This window comes from Alosa pseudoharengus, unplaced genomic scaffold (assembly GCF_046254945.1).
Source record: "Alosa pseudoharengus isolate Yale_2024_CS ecotype anadromous, Long Island Sound unplaced genomic scaffold, YU_APseudo_1.1 YU_APseudo_1.1_scf_3, whole genome shotgun sequence".
NCBI lineage: Eukaryota > Metazoa > Chordata > Actinopteri > Clupeiformes > Clupeidae > Alosa > Alosa pseudoharengus.
This window is the reverse complement of record NW_027468718.1, coordinates 6,304,512-6,324,249: the sequence shown is the minus strand read 5'-3', so window position 1 is coordinate 6,324,249 and position 19,738 is coordinate 6,304,512. Positions and strand designations below refer to the sequence as shown.

The following is a 19,738-nucleotide window of genomic DNA, read 5'->3' as shown; positions in this document are numbered from 1 at the left end:
GTATATACAAAACAATTAATCATAATACCAGTATTTGAATACACAGACTATGTATAAAAATACACACAATTTATAAAAACACAGAGTAAATAGACATGGAAAATCAAGTACACAGTAACATTTAAAATTTAAATTGTATGGAGTCATTAAAGACAAGTGCAAAATGTTCATAAGATATCAGGCTACGCACATAGACCTACAAAAAGCTCTCTAGATCTTATGCTTCTAATAATTGAGAAAACTAAATGTGAAAAAGAAAAACTTAGTACTGAGATCAATCGCATTGAGACTGAAATGAAAAGTAAAATGGACGTGGAAACATTTAATGAAGTCATTGGTAACATCTCCACTACCCTGGCGCTATACGTTAAAGACATCCGAACCTATAAAATGAAAAAATATGAAAGAGACACTAAAGATTATGCGGATGGACATGTGTTTGAATGGCAAGGCAACAGACATAGGATCCCTCCACACCATCGTCCACCAAGAAATAACAAACATCTGACTCTCTCGACTGCAAGCGAGAGAGATTCTTCTGACGATGTGAGTGATGCTGGAGGTTCCACCAGATCCATGCCTTTTTTAGCCCAAGGCCACTCTCGACAGAGAAGAAGACAAGGCGGGGTACAAGGGGGAAGAGGAGGCCTACCCCCGCAACTCACACGTCGGTCTCCTCGTTACAACAAGATGAGACCGTGATCAACATTTCGGACCTCGAGCTTTCTGAAGATGAAAGATCAGTGCTTCAAAAAGGACTGTCCTTTGCTCCTTCTAACCACCATGACCCTTTCTCCCTTAAAGTGGACTGTTTCAAGTTTTTCAGACTTCTCCATCTTAAACACTTTTTTTCCAGACCTAATGTCTTATCCAACAGCGACATTGTCTGTAGAAACTATGATGCCACCAATGTTAGTAACATTGTTTTCAGAGAGGTGACTCCGTTTAAAAAGAAGTCACGGTTTCTACCCTCTTCCAATCTTAACCCTACAATCATGACTTTCAGTCAGTTAGTAGAACACGACTTGGCTAAGTTGAGCCGGTCAACTACTTCTAGAGCTAAGAAGAATATGAACAAACATGAAATAGAAACTCTACGAAATCTGGAGTTGAGACAAGACATCATCATTCGCCCTGCCGATAAGGGGGGCACTGTTGTTGTAATGAGTTTGGTGAACTATGAGTGTAGCATATTAAAACTATTGGAAGATGACAAACAATACAAGCCTTTGCCTTCTAACCCTACTTGTGACATAAAAAGTATGATTGACGTATTTATTGACACATCATTTAAAAGAGGTTGGATAACAGACAAGTTAAAGACCACCCGTTATGTCCAGTTTTTTATGGTTTGCCAAAGATCCATAAACGCTTAATTGATCCACCTTTACGTCCTATTGTGTCCAGCATAGACAGCCTTACTGAACCCTTGTCTCAGTTCGTTGATTTTTTCCTGAGAAAATATGTACATGATTTACCATCTTACCTTGGTGACACCAATGATATGTTGAATGCTATCAATAATTTAAAATGTGGAGATCGATCATGACTTTTTGGTGTCTCTGGATGTGACAAGCCTGTATACTTGCATACCGCACCACATCGGTGTACAAGCCGTGTCTTATTATCTTAAACAACGCCCTGCAGATATTCTACCTCCTTCTGACTTTCTGATAAACTTAGTCGAACTAATACTTTCTAATAACTTTTTTAAATATTCAGGAAAGTTCTACCTACAACTTCAAGGAACGGCGATGGGCAGCGCATTCGCGCCATCATATGCTTGTTTGGTAATGGGCCTTTGGGAAGACAAGTATATACTTACTAATCTCAATCCTTTCCATTCTAAGATCGCGCTATGGCGTAGATACATTGATGACATGACAGTGGATGAATTAAATTACTTTTTAATTTATGCCAACTCTAGCACTGACTATTTGTCTTTTACTATGGAGCATGACTCTCACTCGATTGACTTTCTAGACCTAACTATTGTGAAAGATGTTAACTAGATGTTGGGGGGGGGTGCACTTAGGCGGGTACAAGGTAGGATCGCCACTGAACGACACTACCGCCCCAACACTGCTAGGACACTGAGGGCCCTATCATGACATTCTAAAGTGCATCGTCACTTGTCAAAAGTCTATTCAAATTTAGTAGGATGTCCAGTTCACATTGGGAGGGTTTTCGTCCTCAAAAGTGGAGCGCATGGCGTAACAAGGTGTTCCTAGGTCTTTTAATCAGTCATATGGGTGTGTTTGGGGCGTAACATCATTTTAAACCAATGAGAATGACATCTGGCATTCCCTTTAACGGCGCAACGCGCGATATGTCAAATAAATGCATCGGTATTTTGGCATTCAACGACGCATTTGAAGGAGGCTGCTTGCGAGACCGTATGGAATAGTCATTCTTAAACCATGCTTTACTAAAACTTAGCATAGCCTTCACGCATTTGCACTCGTCTATTATTTGAACTCATTGGCAAAGTGAAAATAACTTCACCAAGGAGTCAGTCAACGACAAGACAGTTATATGCAGTTACTTTCACTATTGACTGACAACGGGTTACCATCGAAAACATAGGCTGGAAAAAGCAACACTTACCCTAATGTTGCTCAAATGAGTGAATAAAACAACATTTATCCTGCAGAGGAGTTGCTTATATCTCGTGACAGTGCGTCTTCAGCTGTGCTCCATACGTGTCTCTCGCCTCTCCCCTAATCACTTTTAACCGTCATTACCAATTTGCAAATGATGGTGAATAACTACTCATCATGAGATGTACAGTATTTCGTAATATCTTTATTCTAATTATGTTTCCCATTGTAATCGTGCAATTTGTAATGCTTTGCATGGACGTGCGCTGGTGTGCGTTCATGAATGATAGAAGGATGGTGCGTGCACCTGCCAATATGACTGTTGACATGCGCTCTTAAAATAGCATATGAACAACTCGCCATTGACTTCTGACCAGGTTTAGGTGGTGTATGATAGCGATTTTTAGACAACTGCGCCAGGGCCCGCCCTAGGTTGTTAATTGCCACACCCCTGGGCGCAATGCTTAAAAAATAAAGGTGCAAAATACCGAATTCAACTTCGCGCGACTGAAAAACGAACTGTACGCCATGCGCTGGTGCCCCAAAATATAGCCCTGAGAGTGTTTCCATGATGTAGTTGTCTGTAGTTCTGCCTGTTTATCAACATTCACTATGATGCTGAATTAGGGGTGTGCTTTGATAGCGTCAAAATACTTTTGTCCATTCTGAAATGTTTAAAGTGTTTCTATTAGTTCTTGGAAGATATACTGACTGGTCCAGATGCTCTGTGATCTGTGATGATAGAACTGTCCTGGTGTTTTCTGGCAGGTGTTTAACTGTTTTTTTTTTTACTTTGGGTTTTGCATCACTTGGCAACTCAAAGATTTCTCTACGCTCATCAGCTAGCTAGCTGGCAAATAAGCCAAGCTAATGTGACAGTATATGGTTCTTTGTCATCTGTGATTGAAGTGATTGAAGTTAAATGTTAATTTCGGTGGGAGCAAATAGGCACAATTTGCTTGTTTAATTTCTGAAAAGGGTTGTCCTCTGTAGATATTTATTTTTTAAATGATAAACACCAACATTATCATTTATAAAGAAAATCATTTTGCAGACCCCTTGACTATGAGTCACTGACTCATGACTATGGGTCCCTGGACCCCACTATGGGAACTACTGGCCTAGGTGATGTGACTTTAAAGTTAAGATCAACATTTTCACACATAACAGTGGTTTGATGCAACAGTGAATTTGTTTTATTTCTGTTATCATGATCACCTTGTCCCATGTTCCCACAATGCATTTGTGATGAGATATGAGATCCTATGGAATGTTACACAAACTCAACATTGTGCTTAAAAACACAAAACTTACGTCTGGTCACATTTTTTAAACAAATTTGTTGATTGTGTATACATCATCAATTCGTATTGACATAATTTTAAATCTTTTGCTGCAGTGCACTCAGGCAGGTGTCGGTGCACTCCTTCTCGGACCGGTAATTGTTGCGGTTGCCCAGGCAGCCTCCATACATGAACTGCTCACACTTGTTAGTCACAGCATTGTGAAACCAGCGGGGGATTAATGCGAGACAGGGGCCCGGATCCATCGGGGCCACACACTGATCTAGATCTATACAGTCGCATAAAATATACAATTACGAACAAAATATGCACACATTTATCATACATTGCACACACACACTCAAATACACATGAGTTACAAGAGTAGGGGATGGAGACAAATTGAAAAACAAAATGTATTTTTTGCAGAGAGAATGTGTTTTAGTTTTTTTGTTTTGATTAGGGACAGAAAAAGAGTGAGTGAGTGTATGAGTGTATGTGAGTGTGTGAGTGAGGGAGTGAATGAGTGAGTGGATGTGAGTGAGTGAGTGAGGGTGATGGGTGAGTGAATGAGGGTGATGGGTGAGTGTATGTGAGTGAGTGAGTGAGTGAATGAGTAAATGAGGGTGATGAGTGAGTGAGTGAGGGGCAGCATGTAGGACGTGGCTGAGGCACCTATGCAAGTGTCGGTGCACTCCTTCTCAGACCCGTAATTGTTGCGGTTGCCCTGGCAGCCTCCATAGATGAACTGCTCACACTTGTTAGTCACAGCATTGTGAAACCAGCGGGGGATTAATGCGAGACAGGGGCCCGGATCCATCGGGGCCACACACTGATCTAGATCTATACAGTCGCATAAAATATACAATTACGAACAAAATATGCACACATTTATCATACATTGCACACACACACTCAAATACACATGAGTTGCAAGAGTAGGGGATGGAGACAAGTTGAAAAACATTTTTTTTTTTGCGTAGTGAATGTGCATGACTGAACGGCGGTCATATTTTGTACCGCTATGCGATACATCTAGTTCTTTACATGGTTGCTAAGTCTTCTAAAGATAACATTAATACCAAAATATTTTCAGCTGCTGTATTAACAGCACCGTTTATGTACTGAAACACATTTGTTTTACTGATAAAAAAACTTACAGGTTGTATGTAAATATTACAATTCTACTTAACTACATACATTCTACATACACATACCATTAGGTGCAGCAAGTGTGATCCATGGCATCACAGCCAATAGAACAACCAGGCCTGTCATACTGGGAAAAAACACATACAGAACCATTGTAACCAGTGTGTGTGTGTGTGTGTTTGTGCGTGTGCGCTAGCAGTTATATGAACAGAACTACAGTATATGTCTGCATGATGCAGTCTTACCTCTCAGTGTTCTCCAGGTTTAGTTGAAGATGTAATTCACACACACGGGACACACATTTATATTGGCCTTATCACAGACAGGAAGTGACTGTGTCTGGGGCAGGGGATTGGGAGGAAGGATGTGTCTTGATACTCCGTGTTTGAATATTTACTGTGCTTTCATTAGTTGTGGTGTGGGGTTCTTGCCTGAGTACTCTCCCCTCAAGAACATTTGTAGTAAACATTTGAAGTAAACATTTGTAGTAAACATTTGTAGTGAAACCTGAATGGGTACATGTGAACGTTTCTTGGTGTTTTATACCCTCAAGGTTGTCTTCAAGGCAGCGCTCGTACATGAACGCATTTTGAGTAAAGAATGGACAAAATAAATAATAAATTATCATATGATATATATACCGACCATAAAGTTGTATCTAATCTAATACCTAATGCTTTAGTTGATGTGTTGTTCATGCTTGAGGTCATGAATGAGAGACTATGAAGTCATGGTAATTCCTGATGATTCATAAGATATAAAAGAATGAAGTAATGCATAAATCATGAATTAATTCATGCATGAAATCATGAATATTCATGTACCCTTATCGTAAAGTGTTACTCTAAAGATACATATGCATGGTATAGTGACACATTTTCCTAACACAAGACAATGCAATAATCTAGCTCCTTCTGGACTGAGTAGTCCTGTACTGCCCTACTGCCCTGTCAGTTTAAGCGACAATGATTAGAAAAAAAATCTGAATTCAGTCTGAATCTCTTTGAAAGAGCAATATGGCCTACTCATTTTTTTCCTTTTTCAGTATAGGCAACACGTTAGTAAAGTAATTTTAATTACTATAAACCACATTCTAATGCCACCTTAGAATTCATTCTCTTGGAATATGAGGATGATTGTGATATGAGCACAGAGTTGAACTACACAGTAAAAAATGTTTGAACTGTCATCATGAATCGGCATCAATGGCAACTTCATCAGTGTCATCTGATGATGAGAATAGCTGTGCTTATCGTTGCCTTTGCTCAACTGTACTTTATCTTGCAGCTCTGCATGTGGTAGATAAGGCCACTGTGTAATTTCTCCCAACCACAACCCAAGGACACAGGATATAGCTTCTTTATCTTTTCTTACTGAAATAAATGTACCATGTACAAAGAAATACTGTAATGTCAAACGGTCTTTTGAAATGTTGGATTATATCTACGCACCAAACGGATTCATACAGTGGGCAGTGCTTCGACTTGGCCAGCTTCACTCGCGGTCCGCGCGTGGGATCACGCGGTATTACGCGACTTTAATTTGTATTTTCCCAGTGAGACGCTGCAACAACCCAAACAACCGGTAGATGGCTCAAGTGAGCAGGGTGTCTCGTAAAAAGAAATGGAGCCTGGAAAACCCTACACAGACTTCACTACAGACTTTAGCAGACTGGTTTAGAAATAATTTAATAGCCAGAAATATGCCTGCCCTGCCCTAATAAAAAAATATTTGGTTAACTGCGAGTGAATCCCGTTTGCAGCCGTATAAGAAACGCAGGACAAATTAAACATTCTGGTTTTCTCCGAGTGCAACGATGATAGACAGACATCATTTGGACAAAATATAGAGCATATTAACCTCCGTTGCTCTGCCAAATAAACGATTTTTGATGGTCACAAGTTTACTTCATTAGCGGTTTATTTTTTTGATTATTAAAGAGTGTTTTTCATTTAAAGGTTTGACAAACGGTCTTTTGAAATGTTGGATTGTATCTACGCACCAAACGGATTCATATGTTGTAAAAGGGTCTCACTGTGGCCAGAGAACGTACTGGAAGATTTATATACAGCTTCAGTGCTATATCAAAGTCAAAAGTGCTATATATGCAGTCAGTTTATTGTTACCATTAAGCTATATTAAATGTAAATGTTACATTGCTTGATAATGCATGTACATACTGCACCATACATAGCAACTTTGTCTTGTTTTCATCTTCTTGCTGACTTGTTATTTCTAGACATCAATGTACCAATATAAGAATGAGAATCTAATTATTAACTTAAATATTTTAACCTGAATACTTAAAATAAGCAATAATTTACCTAAATCAATACTTTTTAGGTCCCTGAGCTCCTAGATATTTTTTCTTGTCTCAAGTAAATTTAACCATTAAGTGCCATTTTCTTGCTGCGCTGGCTGGCAGATAAATTTGCTTAGAATAAGTCACTTTTCCCCAAAATTGTATATATATTTTTCTTTTTTGGAAAGGCTTTTTTTTGCAGTATGGCCTTCAGAGTGCCCAAATGAACATGTAGATAGTCCAACATCTAACATCCAACAACTTTTTTGCAGCAAGTTGGTTAAAATGATTTCAGTAATAGCCCGGACAAGAAGTTAATGGCCCCGAGGACAACACATGCATATTGTAAGGCGAGGTTAAGCAAAGGTGATAAGCAGAAACTCTGAATGCCTTGGTGACTGTACAAGTTGCCAGTAATGACCTGATGACCCTCAGGGCTGTTTGACCGCTCAAACATTTTATGTTTGTGAAAGATCTCTGTGCTCATTTCAGAATCATGCTAACGTTTGGGAAGGGGCGAAAATATTGGTTAGCTGATTGGATAAACCATCTGTCTATCACCACCTATGTTGGTGATACACAGGCCAAATCAACCAATCAGATCAACGAAGCGTTCTTCTAATGCCATCTTTTAACATACAAGTTAGGTAAGTAGCTAACGTTAACGTTTTTAAACTTACCATTTTTATGTGACATGAACCTTATCAACGACAATCCCCACCAAGTTTTCATGGTAGGCTACGTTTCTGAAGAAAGCATATTCCTTCTTGTTAAGTAACTAAGATTCAGGGCTACCAAACACTAACTGGAATTGGCCGTGGAGGATGTCTGTGTCCTTCATTCCTCCCAGCTACATTGCAGAGACTCAGCTTCCCCAGGAGTACTCGAATATTCGGATAAAACTTCAACGATAGCTATGCTCATCTCATCCGTGGACGTCGCCATGTTGTTTAGATTAAACATTAGCTTCTCGTTGCGTCACACCTAAACCCGCCTCAAAACCAACGCTGATTGGACGTTCGTTTGGCGAACTGCTCCAAATTTTCTCTATCGGAGAGATGCCAGACTGATCTGCGAGTGAAAATCCGAAGCTTGCGAGATCAGGATGGTCTCACGAGGCTAGTTTTAAACCCCCACCGTCGACTTCAAGGCAGCGCTGTGACCGTCAACTTCAAGGCACCTAACCTTAACCCTAACCCTATAGTGCCTTCCATGCAGCGCAGCCTGGAAGACGACCTTGGGGGCTTAAAACACCAAAGACCTATACGGACGGGGAGGGATGTGGAAAACGATTAAGAGATTAAGAATTAAGTTAAAGTTATGTATGTATTTGCAAGCTAGTTTGGTTGTTCATAAGTTTACATTGTCCATGTAGGCTTATGCAGGTGGTTAACATAACTTTTCATAGTAGGCCTATCATCCCTGTTTACAGTATAACCTCAACTTAAGGGTAGGCTACTCTGCGAGAGCGCAGTTTTGCACATAGCAATATCTCGCAATGTTACTAAGAGTGTTTTTTTTCTTCAAAATCCTGTTTAACGTTAAATACAAACAAACAAACTGCCAAAAACTAATTATTTCAGCTAAACCCATAATCATAATGAGAGGTGAAGGAAAAACGAGTGCATGTGTCGCAGAAATTCCTAGAATGTTAGAGACGGCCATGCCTCAGCAAGACTTCACCACCACACATTGTGTACAGTCTGCAGTGCTAACGTAAAAACTTCCCACGTAATAAACCACCAACGTAATAGAAATCTGCATGTTTTAAACCCACCAACGGACTTGACAGTCAACAGCAAAAGGATGTCTCACTTGTGTGTGCGTGTGTGTGTGTTTGTTTGTTTGTATATTTGTATGTGTGTGTGTGTGTGTGTTTGTTTTGTGTGTGTGTCAGTTATGGTGTTTGGGAATCCATGTCGCGTGGTCAGCAACTTCCAGTCTGCGCACAACACCGATAAAAACCTGATTATGATGAGTACTACTCCGAAGATGGGGTACGAGCTAAGGAGAGCCACGACAGTGTGTGGTGAGTCCAACCAGTAATTAGAACAATAAAATCTAATCAAATATGATGCAAGATTGCAGTTGGGGTCGGTAAAGGATAGTAGCACAAATTTCAGGGGATCCTCACCAAAATTGGCAGAGACGATCTTCAGACCATGCCTTATCAGTGTTGGTAAACCCTAATAGCAGCCATCCTTCAAGAACCTCTGAATTAGAAGTTGTGCAAAACACTAGGGATTGCAACATCTAGTCTAGTCAAGATTGCAACTTCTAGTGGGACAGTCCTGTTATCTTTTATGGACAGTAGGAACACTTGACCTTATCTCATCAGATAAGATGCTGCATCATGTTTGTGTGTCTGAATGTTGCTAAAAGGAGAACATGGCAAGTGTTGTGCAAATGAACCTTCTAATAGTCAGTTGAGTCTCTGCAATGTAGCTGGGAGGAACACAGACATCCTCCACGGCCAATTCCAGTTAGTGTTTGGTAGGCCTGAATCTTAGTTACTTGTCACATACAAATGGTAAGTTTAAAAACGCTAAGTTGATCGTTAAGAACGCTTCGTTGATCTGATTGGTTGATTTGGCCTGTCTATCACCAACATAGGTGGTGATAGACAGATGGTTTATCCAATCAGCTAACCAATATTTTCGCCCCTTCCCAAACGTTAGCATGATTCTGAAATGAGCACAGAGCTCTTTCACAAACATAAAATGTTTGAGCGGTCAAACAGCCCTGAGGGTCATCAGGTCATTACTGGCAACTTGTACAGTCACCAAGGCATTCAGAGTTTCTGCTTATCGCCTTTGCTTAACCTCGCCTTACAATATGCATGTGTTGTCCTCGGGGCCATTAACTTCTTGTCCCGTCTATTACTGAAATAATTTTAACCAACTTGCTGCAAATAGGGGTCAATGTTGGACTATCTACATGTTCATTTGGACACTCTGAAGGCCATACTCAATGTATGGTTACACTGCAAAAAAAAGCCTTTCCAAAAATAATAAAAAAATGATACAATGTTGGGAAAAAGTGACTTATTCTAAGCAAATTTATCTGCCAGCCAGCGCAGCAAGAAAATGGCACGTAATGGTTAAATTGACTTGAAACAAGAAAAAATATCTAGGAGCTCATGGACCTAAAAAGTATTGATTTAGGTAAATTATTGCTTATTTTAAGTATTCAGGTTAAAATATTTAAGTTAACTATATGTACCGCAGAGCGGTACAAAATATGACCGCCGCCCAGTCCGGCACATTTTTTCCACAAATAGATTTCACATGTAAAATACATTTTATACAACCCCACCCCCATCTTGCCTGTTCATAATTCTGAGAAATTGTTGAATTGTGTGCATGTGCGCGTATACGTGTTTATGTGTGTGTGTGTGCGTGCATGTGCTTGTGGGTGTGCCTGTGTGTATGCATGTGCATGCATGCATACATATATCTACTGTGTGTGTATGTGCCATATGTATGATTACTGTGAATGTATGTGTGTGTGTGAATATCTGTTTATGCACATGTGTGCATATGTAATTGGTTAACATGACCCCAGGGGGCAAACACATGCAAAAAATTGGTCATCCTAGGCCCTATGGTTCTCAAGATATTCACAGAAAACTCTGTTGGTGTACGGTCACTAAATGTACACATAAATGAATTTATTGTATGGCCCCGCATGAACGAAAATCCACGAAACTTGGCATGCATTCAGAGAGTGTCACCGACATTCCCAACACAACTCCACTCATTTAGGTCTTGCTTTAAAGCAGAGATTTCACAGAAGTCATCTATTTTTCAACTTGCCAAAATGCTGGTGGTAGATTATGACAGTGTAACATCCACATTCGGGGAAGTGTGTACTGCTCTCATGTTGTTTCTGACATTGCCTGTGACTGTGGCAACAGCTGAGCGATCTTTTTCCAAATGTTCAACAATTGCTGGTGTACAGGCTATAATCAATTAGCTAAATCATTTGTCCAGCCAAATTTTTTTCGTGTTACATTCAAACGCAAAAGGTGCTTTGATATCTTTTTTGTTTAAACGTCGGCAAGCAGGCATGCTGCGGTTGCAATGAATGAGGATAATTGGTTTTATCTGCGGTGTTATTTTTTGCATTTTGAATGCATTTTCGCTCCAGTCTCAACAGCACTTTTTTGCACGGTGCTTTCTTAAAGAAGCTGCACCATCTTACAACAATTGCATCTACATTTATATATTAGAATGTTTTGTCAAGTGTACACACACACAAGCACGCACACACACACACACACACACACACCCACACACACACTCACACACACACACACCCACACACATAACATAAACATAACACAAACAATCAAGAATTTCTCAGAATTATGAACAGGCAAGATGGAGGTGGGGTTGTATAAAATTAATTTTACATGTGAAATCTATGAACTAATCATGTTTTGGTACTTGTTGTCTAGCAGATACCAGTGAGAATTGAGTGTGGATAATGCAATTTAGTGAGACAGTTAGAATCATATAGGCCTTTCAGCATGATTTCTTTTTGTGGAAAAAATGTGCTGGACTGGGCGGCGGTCATATTTTGTACCGCTCTGCGGTACATCTAGTTTTTTTACAGATTTGTTTCCATAGGAGTTGGCATGACAGACTCCACCATGAATTCAGTCCAGGACAAACTAAGGAACACCATGGAGTACCTGAGCTCTGCCGACTTTAAGAAGTTCAAGCACCATTTGAAGGACATATACCAGATTCCATGGGCAAAACTTGAGAATGCAGATCTTTCAGACACTGTAGAGTTAATTGTGCAAACGTTCACTAAGGAACTTTCTGGTCCGACCGTGTTTAAAATCCTAAAGAAGATGAACCTAAACCAGATGGCCAACGACTTGGAGGACGAGCTAACGAGAGACAACTCTGGTATGGAAACATTCAACACAGGTTGGAATCCATTCTTCACTGACAGCTCGGAGGAACCACACCTCGTAAAACGTCATCAGAACACAACAAAGACTTCCTTCTTTTCCCCCTTCCCCTCTACACATATTGCCAGTTTCCCATACATGGACTAATACGGAGGGCCTAAAAGGAAAAAAAGTTTCTCATTCGTAAAGGAACTACTGTGGTGATTATCACAGAAATGTGTTAATGTTTATGACTCACCTAGAAGCATAAGCACATGCTTGAAGCATAAACACTGGACACATACTGATTTTTAGTTATGACCCCAACACTGCACACACATACTGATTTTTAGTTATGACCCCAACACTGCACACACTAAGGGCCCTATCATGACATTCTAAAGCGCATCGTCACTCGTCAAAAGTGTATTCAAATTTAGTAGGATGTCCAGTTCACATTGGGAGGGGTTTCGTTATCAAACGTGGAGCGCATGGCGCAACAAGGTGTTCCTAGGTTTTTTTAATCAGTCATATGGGTGTGTTTGGGGCGTAACATCATTTAAACCAATAAGAATGACATCTGTCATTCCCTTTAACGGTGCAAAGCGCGATATGTCAAATAAATGCATCGGTATTTTGGCATTCAACGGCGCATATTGAAGGAGGCTGCTTGCGAGACCGTATGGAATAGTCATTCCTAAACCATGCTTTACTAAAACCTAGCATAGCCTTCACACATTTGCACTCATCTATTATTTGAACTCATTGGCAAAGTGAAACTTCACCAAGGTGTCAGTCAACGACAAGACAGTTATATGCAGTTACTTTCACTATTGACTGACAATGGGTTACCATCGAAAACATAGGCTGGAAAAAGCAACACTTACCCTAATGTTGCTCAAATGACTAAATAAAACAACATTTATCCTGCAGAGGAGTTGCTTATATCTCGTGACAGTGCGTCTTCAGCTGTGCTCCATACGTGTCTCTCGCCTCTCCCCTAATCACTTTTAACTGTCATTACCAATTTGCAAATGATGGCGAATAACTACTCATCATGAGATGTACAGTATTTCGTAATATCTTTATTCTAATTATGTTTCCCATTGTAATCGTGCAATTTGTAATGTTTTGCATGGACGTGCGCTGGTGTGCGTTCATGAATGATAGAAGGTTGGTGCGTGCACCTGCCAATATGACTGTTGACAATGCGCTCTTAAAATAACATATAAACAACTCGCCATTGACTTCTGACCAGGTTTAGGTGGTGTATGATAGCGATTTTTAGACAATTTTTTTGACAATTTTTATGAACAAAAACATCTCTGTCAGTTCCATGCCGTTTTCAACAGCTATCAAAAACAAAGGTCATTTTTGGATGGATGGATTTTTTGTGAATGTTTCTTCTTCTACATAAGATTTTAGTCATCTTTAGTTCATGTAATACTTTATTGTCAATGCACAAATTAAGTAACAGTAGTCTGAAACGTAATTGTTAATGCACAAATTAAGTAACAGTAGTCTGAAACGAAATGCTGTTTTACATCTAACCAGTGGTGCAAATAACTGACATGTCCAAATGGGCCTTGATGAAATGCGTCGCTAGACTATTCGTACACATTTTAACGGGCCAAAGTTGAAGAGCTGTTGTCCGTTATTGTTCGTGCAAATATAGGCTGATTCATGTTCCCTTGCATTGTGTAACTGAGGTCCATGGCTAGTCTGGCTTTCACCAGACCAAGCTCAATCTTTTAAGAAATCAAAAAATAAATAGCGGGCAGATCAGGCTGGGTTCACCCAGCCTAGTCCATAGGTACCCGATATTGTTTAATTTTCCGATTGAGATATCCACGCTCTGGCTATTCTAAATGCAAAAATGCATCAGTGAGTTATGACAAAACTGTAACTAACAAACTAGATCCTAATAGAAAGCTGTTAGCTTCCCTAAGCTACAGGTAGGCTTATAAGGTAGGCCTATTTACAACATAAATTGTCAATGGCTATGCTGGCGACACAAATAAAATTTCCTTTGGAAACCAATGGCTTACGCCAATTACAGTATCAAGCGGACTTAAACTGCCATATCGTGGCGAAAAGTTGTAATACAATTCACACAGCTCCATGAGTTAAGGAAAGCGCGAATGAAGTAGCCACTTCTAAATGGGACCCACTACACAGTAGCTTAAGGTGTGTTGCTAAAGCAGCCATAATGAAATGAAGGTGTCATTGTTTGGATACTTCACACACACGTGCTTTTTAATTTCACAGACTACAACTACCAAGCTGGAATCAAAGCACATCGATTCCCCTCTCACACCCTGCACGCACTTAAAACAAAATAAACAGGCGTCTCAGTCTCACGCATGTATAGGCAAAACTGTATCAGACCGGTGTAACGTTGCACAGAATGATTTTTGTAGCACGTGCAACAAATGACAGTCGAAAGATACAATTACAGTGCTGCTATCAATTTGCTTGGTATAACCGCATTTATAGTTTTCTACAAATGCAATCAATCAAATTGGCCTCCATCACTCAACCAACGCTAAAGGTAACATTACCTAGGTCCTTATTGATATTATAAGATTAACGTACCTGCAGTAAAAACCAAGCATGTCCGATAAACATCCTCAGATTTATTTCGGCTTCAAGAAGAAATGGGAATTACATTTCATGTGAACATCGTCCTATCCTTATTAGACGTTCTCTGCGGTAAACTAGTCCTTGTAGGAAGCGTCCATTGTTTTTTCCAACCCACTTTTAACTTCCAACAAAATTACGTCTCACTGCAACGATGCGCCATCTAGTGGACAAACGACAACTTATCGCCAATACTGGAAATGCAGCCATGATGATGATGATGAATATTTATTTTGGCTTTCTTTTAATCCTACTGAATTTGTAATTATGTATCGGCCGTTCTAATACCGATAGTATGTGGGTGCCTGTGTGTGTGTGCATGTGTATATGTGTGCACCGCCATCTACAGGCCAATGAGTGTACAGTCACTAAATGTACACATAACCTAATTTTTTTTAGACCCCCCCATGGATGAAATTCTACGAAACTTGGCATACCCCCAGAGAATGCCAGGTCAAGTGGCCCCCGGGGACGAAACGAAATTTTTCCGTAAAAGTCTAGTGGGGCTACATACCCACCAAATTTCATGTGCCCCGGTGGTTCGGTGTCCCGGGTATCGTTGACCAAAAATTCAGGAAGTAGATGACGAAAAAAAAAAAAAAAAAAAAAAAAACTTTGACAATCCCTATATGATCGCTTCGCTGGCTTCGCTAGCGGCGGTCATAAATACTGGTATTGTTATACACATTGGACAATAACCTCCAGCATCATCAAACATTTTCTGAATGGCTTTTTAAAAAAATCTGATACTGCATGGCGTAGTCCACCTTACCGTGATCACAGTATTCCTAGCTTACCCACCTCTTATTTTACCACTACACCCCTGGATGGATGAGATTACAAGTGATGATACTCCAACATCCTCAAAGAGCATTTCACTGTTATTACTTCTCCTGCTGTTACACACCACCGTCAATAATAGCAGATTTTACCCTTTAGGCAAGTCCCTCCACTCGGCGGCCATATTGCAACACTTTTTGGGCACTCATCGGGCATCCATCTCGGCAGAAATGCGCGTGCGCAAGGCTTCACGACACCAATCTTGCTCCAGCGGCGAGTTCACAACACTTGGCACGATGTCTTCACAACACAGTGAACACACCATATGGAAGAGAGAGAGTTCACCGGAGCGACAAAGATGTGGAATTTAAGTATTTTTTATTTAAGGTCTCAACATAAGGACTAACGTTTCGACGTGTGCCACGTCTTCATCAGAGTCAAGTATGGAAGGCATAGGTGGTGGTACCTTATTAAGGTGATCAGGATCACCTTACAGGTGTATAGAGGGCTGTACCCCAACCTTGCGGCTACCATAGAAGTAGGCTACACTCAAAAAACCAGCCCTGAAAGTATATACAAAACAATTAATCATAATACCAGTATTTGAATACACAGACTATGTATAAAAATACACACAATTTATAAAAACACAGAGTAAATAGACATGGAAAATCAAGTACACAGTAACATTTAAAATTTAAATTGTATGGAGTCATTAAAGACAAGTGCAAAATGTTCATAAGATATCAGGCTACGCACATAGACCTACAAAAAGCTCTCTAGATCTTATGCTTCTAATAATTGAGAAAACTAAATGTGAAAAAGAAAAACTTAGTACTGAGATCAATCGCATTGAGACTGAAATGAAAAGTAAAATGGACGTGGAAACATTTAATGAAGTCATTGGTAACATCTCCACTACCCTGGCGCTATACGTTAAAGACATCCGAACCTATAAAATGAAAAAATATGAAAGAGACACTAAAGATTATGCGGATGGACATGTGTTTGAATGGCAAGGCAACAGACATAGGATCCCTCCACACCATCGTCCACCAAGAAATAACAAACATCTGACTCTCTCGACTGCAAGCGAGAGAGATTCTTCTGACGATGTGAGTGATGCTGGAGGTTCCACCAGATCCATGCCTTTTTTAGCCCAAGGCCACTCTCGACAGAGAAGAAGACAAGGCGGGGTACAAGGGGGAAGAGGAGGCCTACCCCCGCAACTCACACGTCGGTCTCCTCGTTACAACAAGATGAGACCGTGATCAACATTTCGGACCTCGAGCTTTCTGAAGATGAAAGATCAGTGCTTCAAAAAGGACTGTCCTTTGCTCCTTCTAACCACCATGACCCTTTCTCCCTTAAAGTGGACTGTTTCAAGTTTTTCAGACTTCTCCATCTTAAACACTTTTTTTCCAGACCTAATGTCTTATCCAACAGCGACATTGTCTGTAGAAACTATGATGCCACCAATGTTAGTAACATTGTTTTCAGAGAGGTGACTCCGTTTAAAAAGAAGTCACGGTTTCTACCCTCTTCCAATCTTAACCCTACAATCATGACTTTCAGTCAGTTAGTAGAACACGACTTGGCTAAGTTGAGCCGGTCAACTACTTCTAGAGCTAAGAAGAATATGAACAAACATGAAATAGAAACTCTACGAAATCTGGAGTTGAGACAAGACATCATCATTCGCCCTGCCGATAAGGGGGGCACTGTTGTTGTAATGAGTTTGGTGAACTATGAGTGTAGCATATTAAAACTATTGGAAGATGACAAACAATACAAGCCTTTGCCTTCTAACCCTACTTGTGACATAAAAAGTATGATTGACGTATTTATTGACACATCATTTAAAAGAGGTTGGATAACAGACAAAGTAAAAGCTTTTCTAGTTAAAGACCACCCGTTATGTCCAGTTTTTTATGGTTTGCCAAAGATCCATAAACGCTTAATTGATCCACCTTTACGTCCTATTGTGTCCAGCATAGACAGCCTTACTGAACCCTTGTCTCAGTTCGTTGATTTTTTCCTGAGAAAATATGTACATGATTTACCATCTTACCTTGGTGACACCAATGATATGTTGAATGCTATCAATAATTTAAAATGTGGAGATCATGACTTTTTGGTGTCTCTGGATGTGACAAGCCTGTATACTTGCATACCGCACCACATCGGTGTACAAGCCGTGTCTTATTATCTTAAACAACGCCCTGCAGATATTCTACCTCCTTCTGACTTTCTGATAAACTTAGTCGAACTAATACTTTCTAATAACTTTTTTAAATATTCAGGAAAGTTCTACCTACAACTTCAAGGAACGGCGATGGGCAGCGCATTCGCGCCATCATATGCTTGTTTGGTAATGGGCCTTTGGGAAGACAAGTATATACTTACTAATCTCAATCCTTTCCATTCTAAGATCGCGCTATGGCGTAGATACATTGATGACATGACAGTGGATGAATTAAATTACTTTTTAATTTATGCCAACTCTAGCACTGACTATTTGTCTTTTACTATGGAGCATGACTCTCACTCGATTGACTTTCTAGACCTAACTATTGTGAAAGATGTTAACTAGATGTACCGCAGAGCGGTACAAAATATGACCGCCGCCCAGTCCAGCACATTTTTTCCACAAAAATAAATCACGCTGAAAGGCCTATATGATTCTAACTGTCTCACTAAATTGCATTATCCACACTCAATTCTCACTGATATCTGCTAGACAACAAGTACCAAAACATGATTAGTTCATAGATTTCACATGTAAAATTAATTTTATACAACCCCACCTCCATCTTGCCTGTTCATAATTCTGAGAAATTCTTGATTGTTTGTGTTATGTTTATGTTATGTGTGTGGGTGTGTGTGTGTGTGAGTGTGTGTGTGTGTGTGTGTGCGTGTGCGTGTGTGTGTGTGTGCCTGCGTATGTGCCTGTGCATGCAAGTGTACATATGTCTACTGTGTGAGTATGTGTCATACGTATGATTACTGTGAATGTGTGAAGGTGTGATGAAAACACCTAATTTTTGCTTTTTAATTTTTAACTAGGTGGTGCTATACATGAAATAAGTGGTAATGGGATGGGTTGACATGCCCCCTTAAGACCAACATACATAAAAAAGGTGGACCTCCTAGGCCCTACGGTTCTCGAGATATTCACAGAAAACTGTCTCCGGCCACCTACAGGCCAGTTGGTGTATAGCAACATAAATTAATGTATTGTGTGGCCCCCCATGAACGGAATTCAACGAAACTTGGCGTGCATACAGAGGGTGTCATAATGATCCTACACTTCCAATTTCGTGCAGTTTTGACTATGTTAGGTCACAGATACCTGCGATTACAACACCTCATTTTTACTTTTTTGTGTTTAACTAGGTGGCGCTATACATGAAATGAGTGGTTATGGAATGGGTTGACATGCCCCCTTGAGATCAACATACAAAAAAAAATGGTCCTCCTAAACCCTTCGGTTCTCGAGATATTCACAGAAAACTGTGTCTGCCCTACTCTCCTTTTGGGGGGTACAGTCCAGCGGGGGGGCTACAGATCAAAACAAAAAACGATGGTTCCATGCTATCCATGTGGGGTTACATGCCCACCAAGTTTCGTGTACCCCGGTCAGTGTCCCGGGAATCCTTGACGGAAATTTGGGCATGCGAAAAAGAAAAAAAAAAGAAAGAAAAAAAAATTCTGTCCAAACCTATATGACCGCCGCTTCGTTGCGCGGCGGTCATAATAAATGAACATACAGAGTTTCGATGTACCTTTTGAAATAATGGCACAAATGTCTTGAAATGTCCAAACTGTAGAAATGCCCCTTGTATGAAAACGGAATGCCTCTGAAGACACATGACCACCGCACTGCTGTCTGCTTTGCAGCAGCCTGTTCTGAGTCATCGCTGCTCCAGTGCCCCCCCTGCTGGCAGTGCTGCAAGGGTAAAAAAGGCATCCGTGGCCTATCAGACTGGACTGAAGAGTGGCCGGGTAGATCCCTTCTTGATAGGAGAAATGTGGGTGGGAAAAGTGACTGAACAGCGCTCTCCCACATCCACTGCTC

At 40.3% G+C, this 19,738-nt stretch overlaps 1 protein-coding gene across 1 annotated transcript; it reads right to left on the bottom strand.

Annotated features, from left to right (window-relative positions):
* Window positions 1-3,773: 3,773 nt before the first annotated feature.
* On the bottom strand, window positions 3,774-5,305 carry LOC143100085 (BPTI/Kunitz domain-containing protein-like). The gene is made up of 4 exons (XM_076263024.1): window positions 5,281-5,305; window positions 5,101-5,162; window positions 4,559-4,726; window positions 3,774-4,172 (listed from the first exon to the last, which is right to left on the bottom strand). Exons 2-4 carry the CDS (start codon window positions 5,159-5,161, stop codon window positions 3,982-3,984), a joined length of 420 nt encoding a protein of 139 aa, XP_076119139.1. The 5' UTR covers window position 5,162; window positions 5,281-5,305; the 3' UTR covers window positions 3,774-3,981.
* Window positions 5,306-19,738: the final 14,433 nt, after the last annotated feature.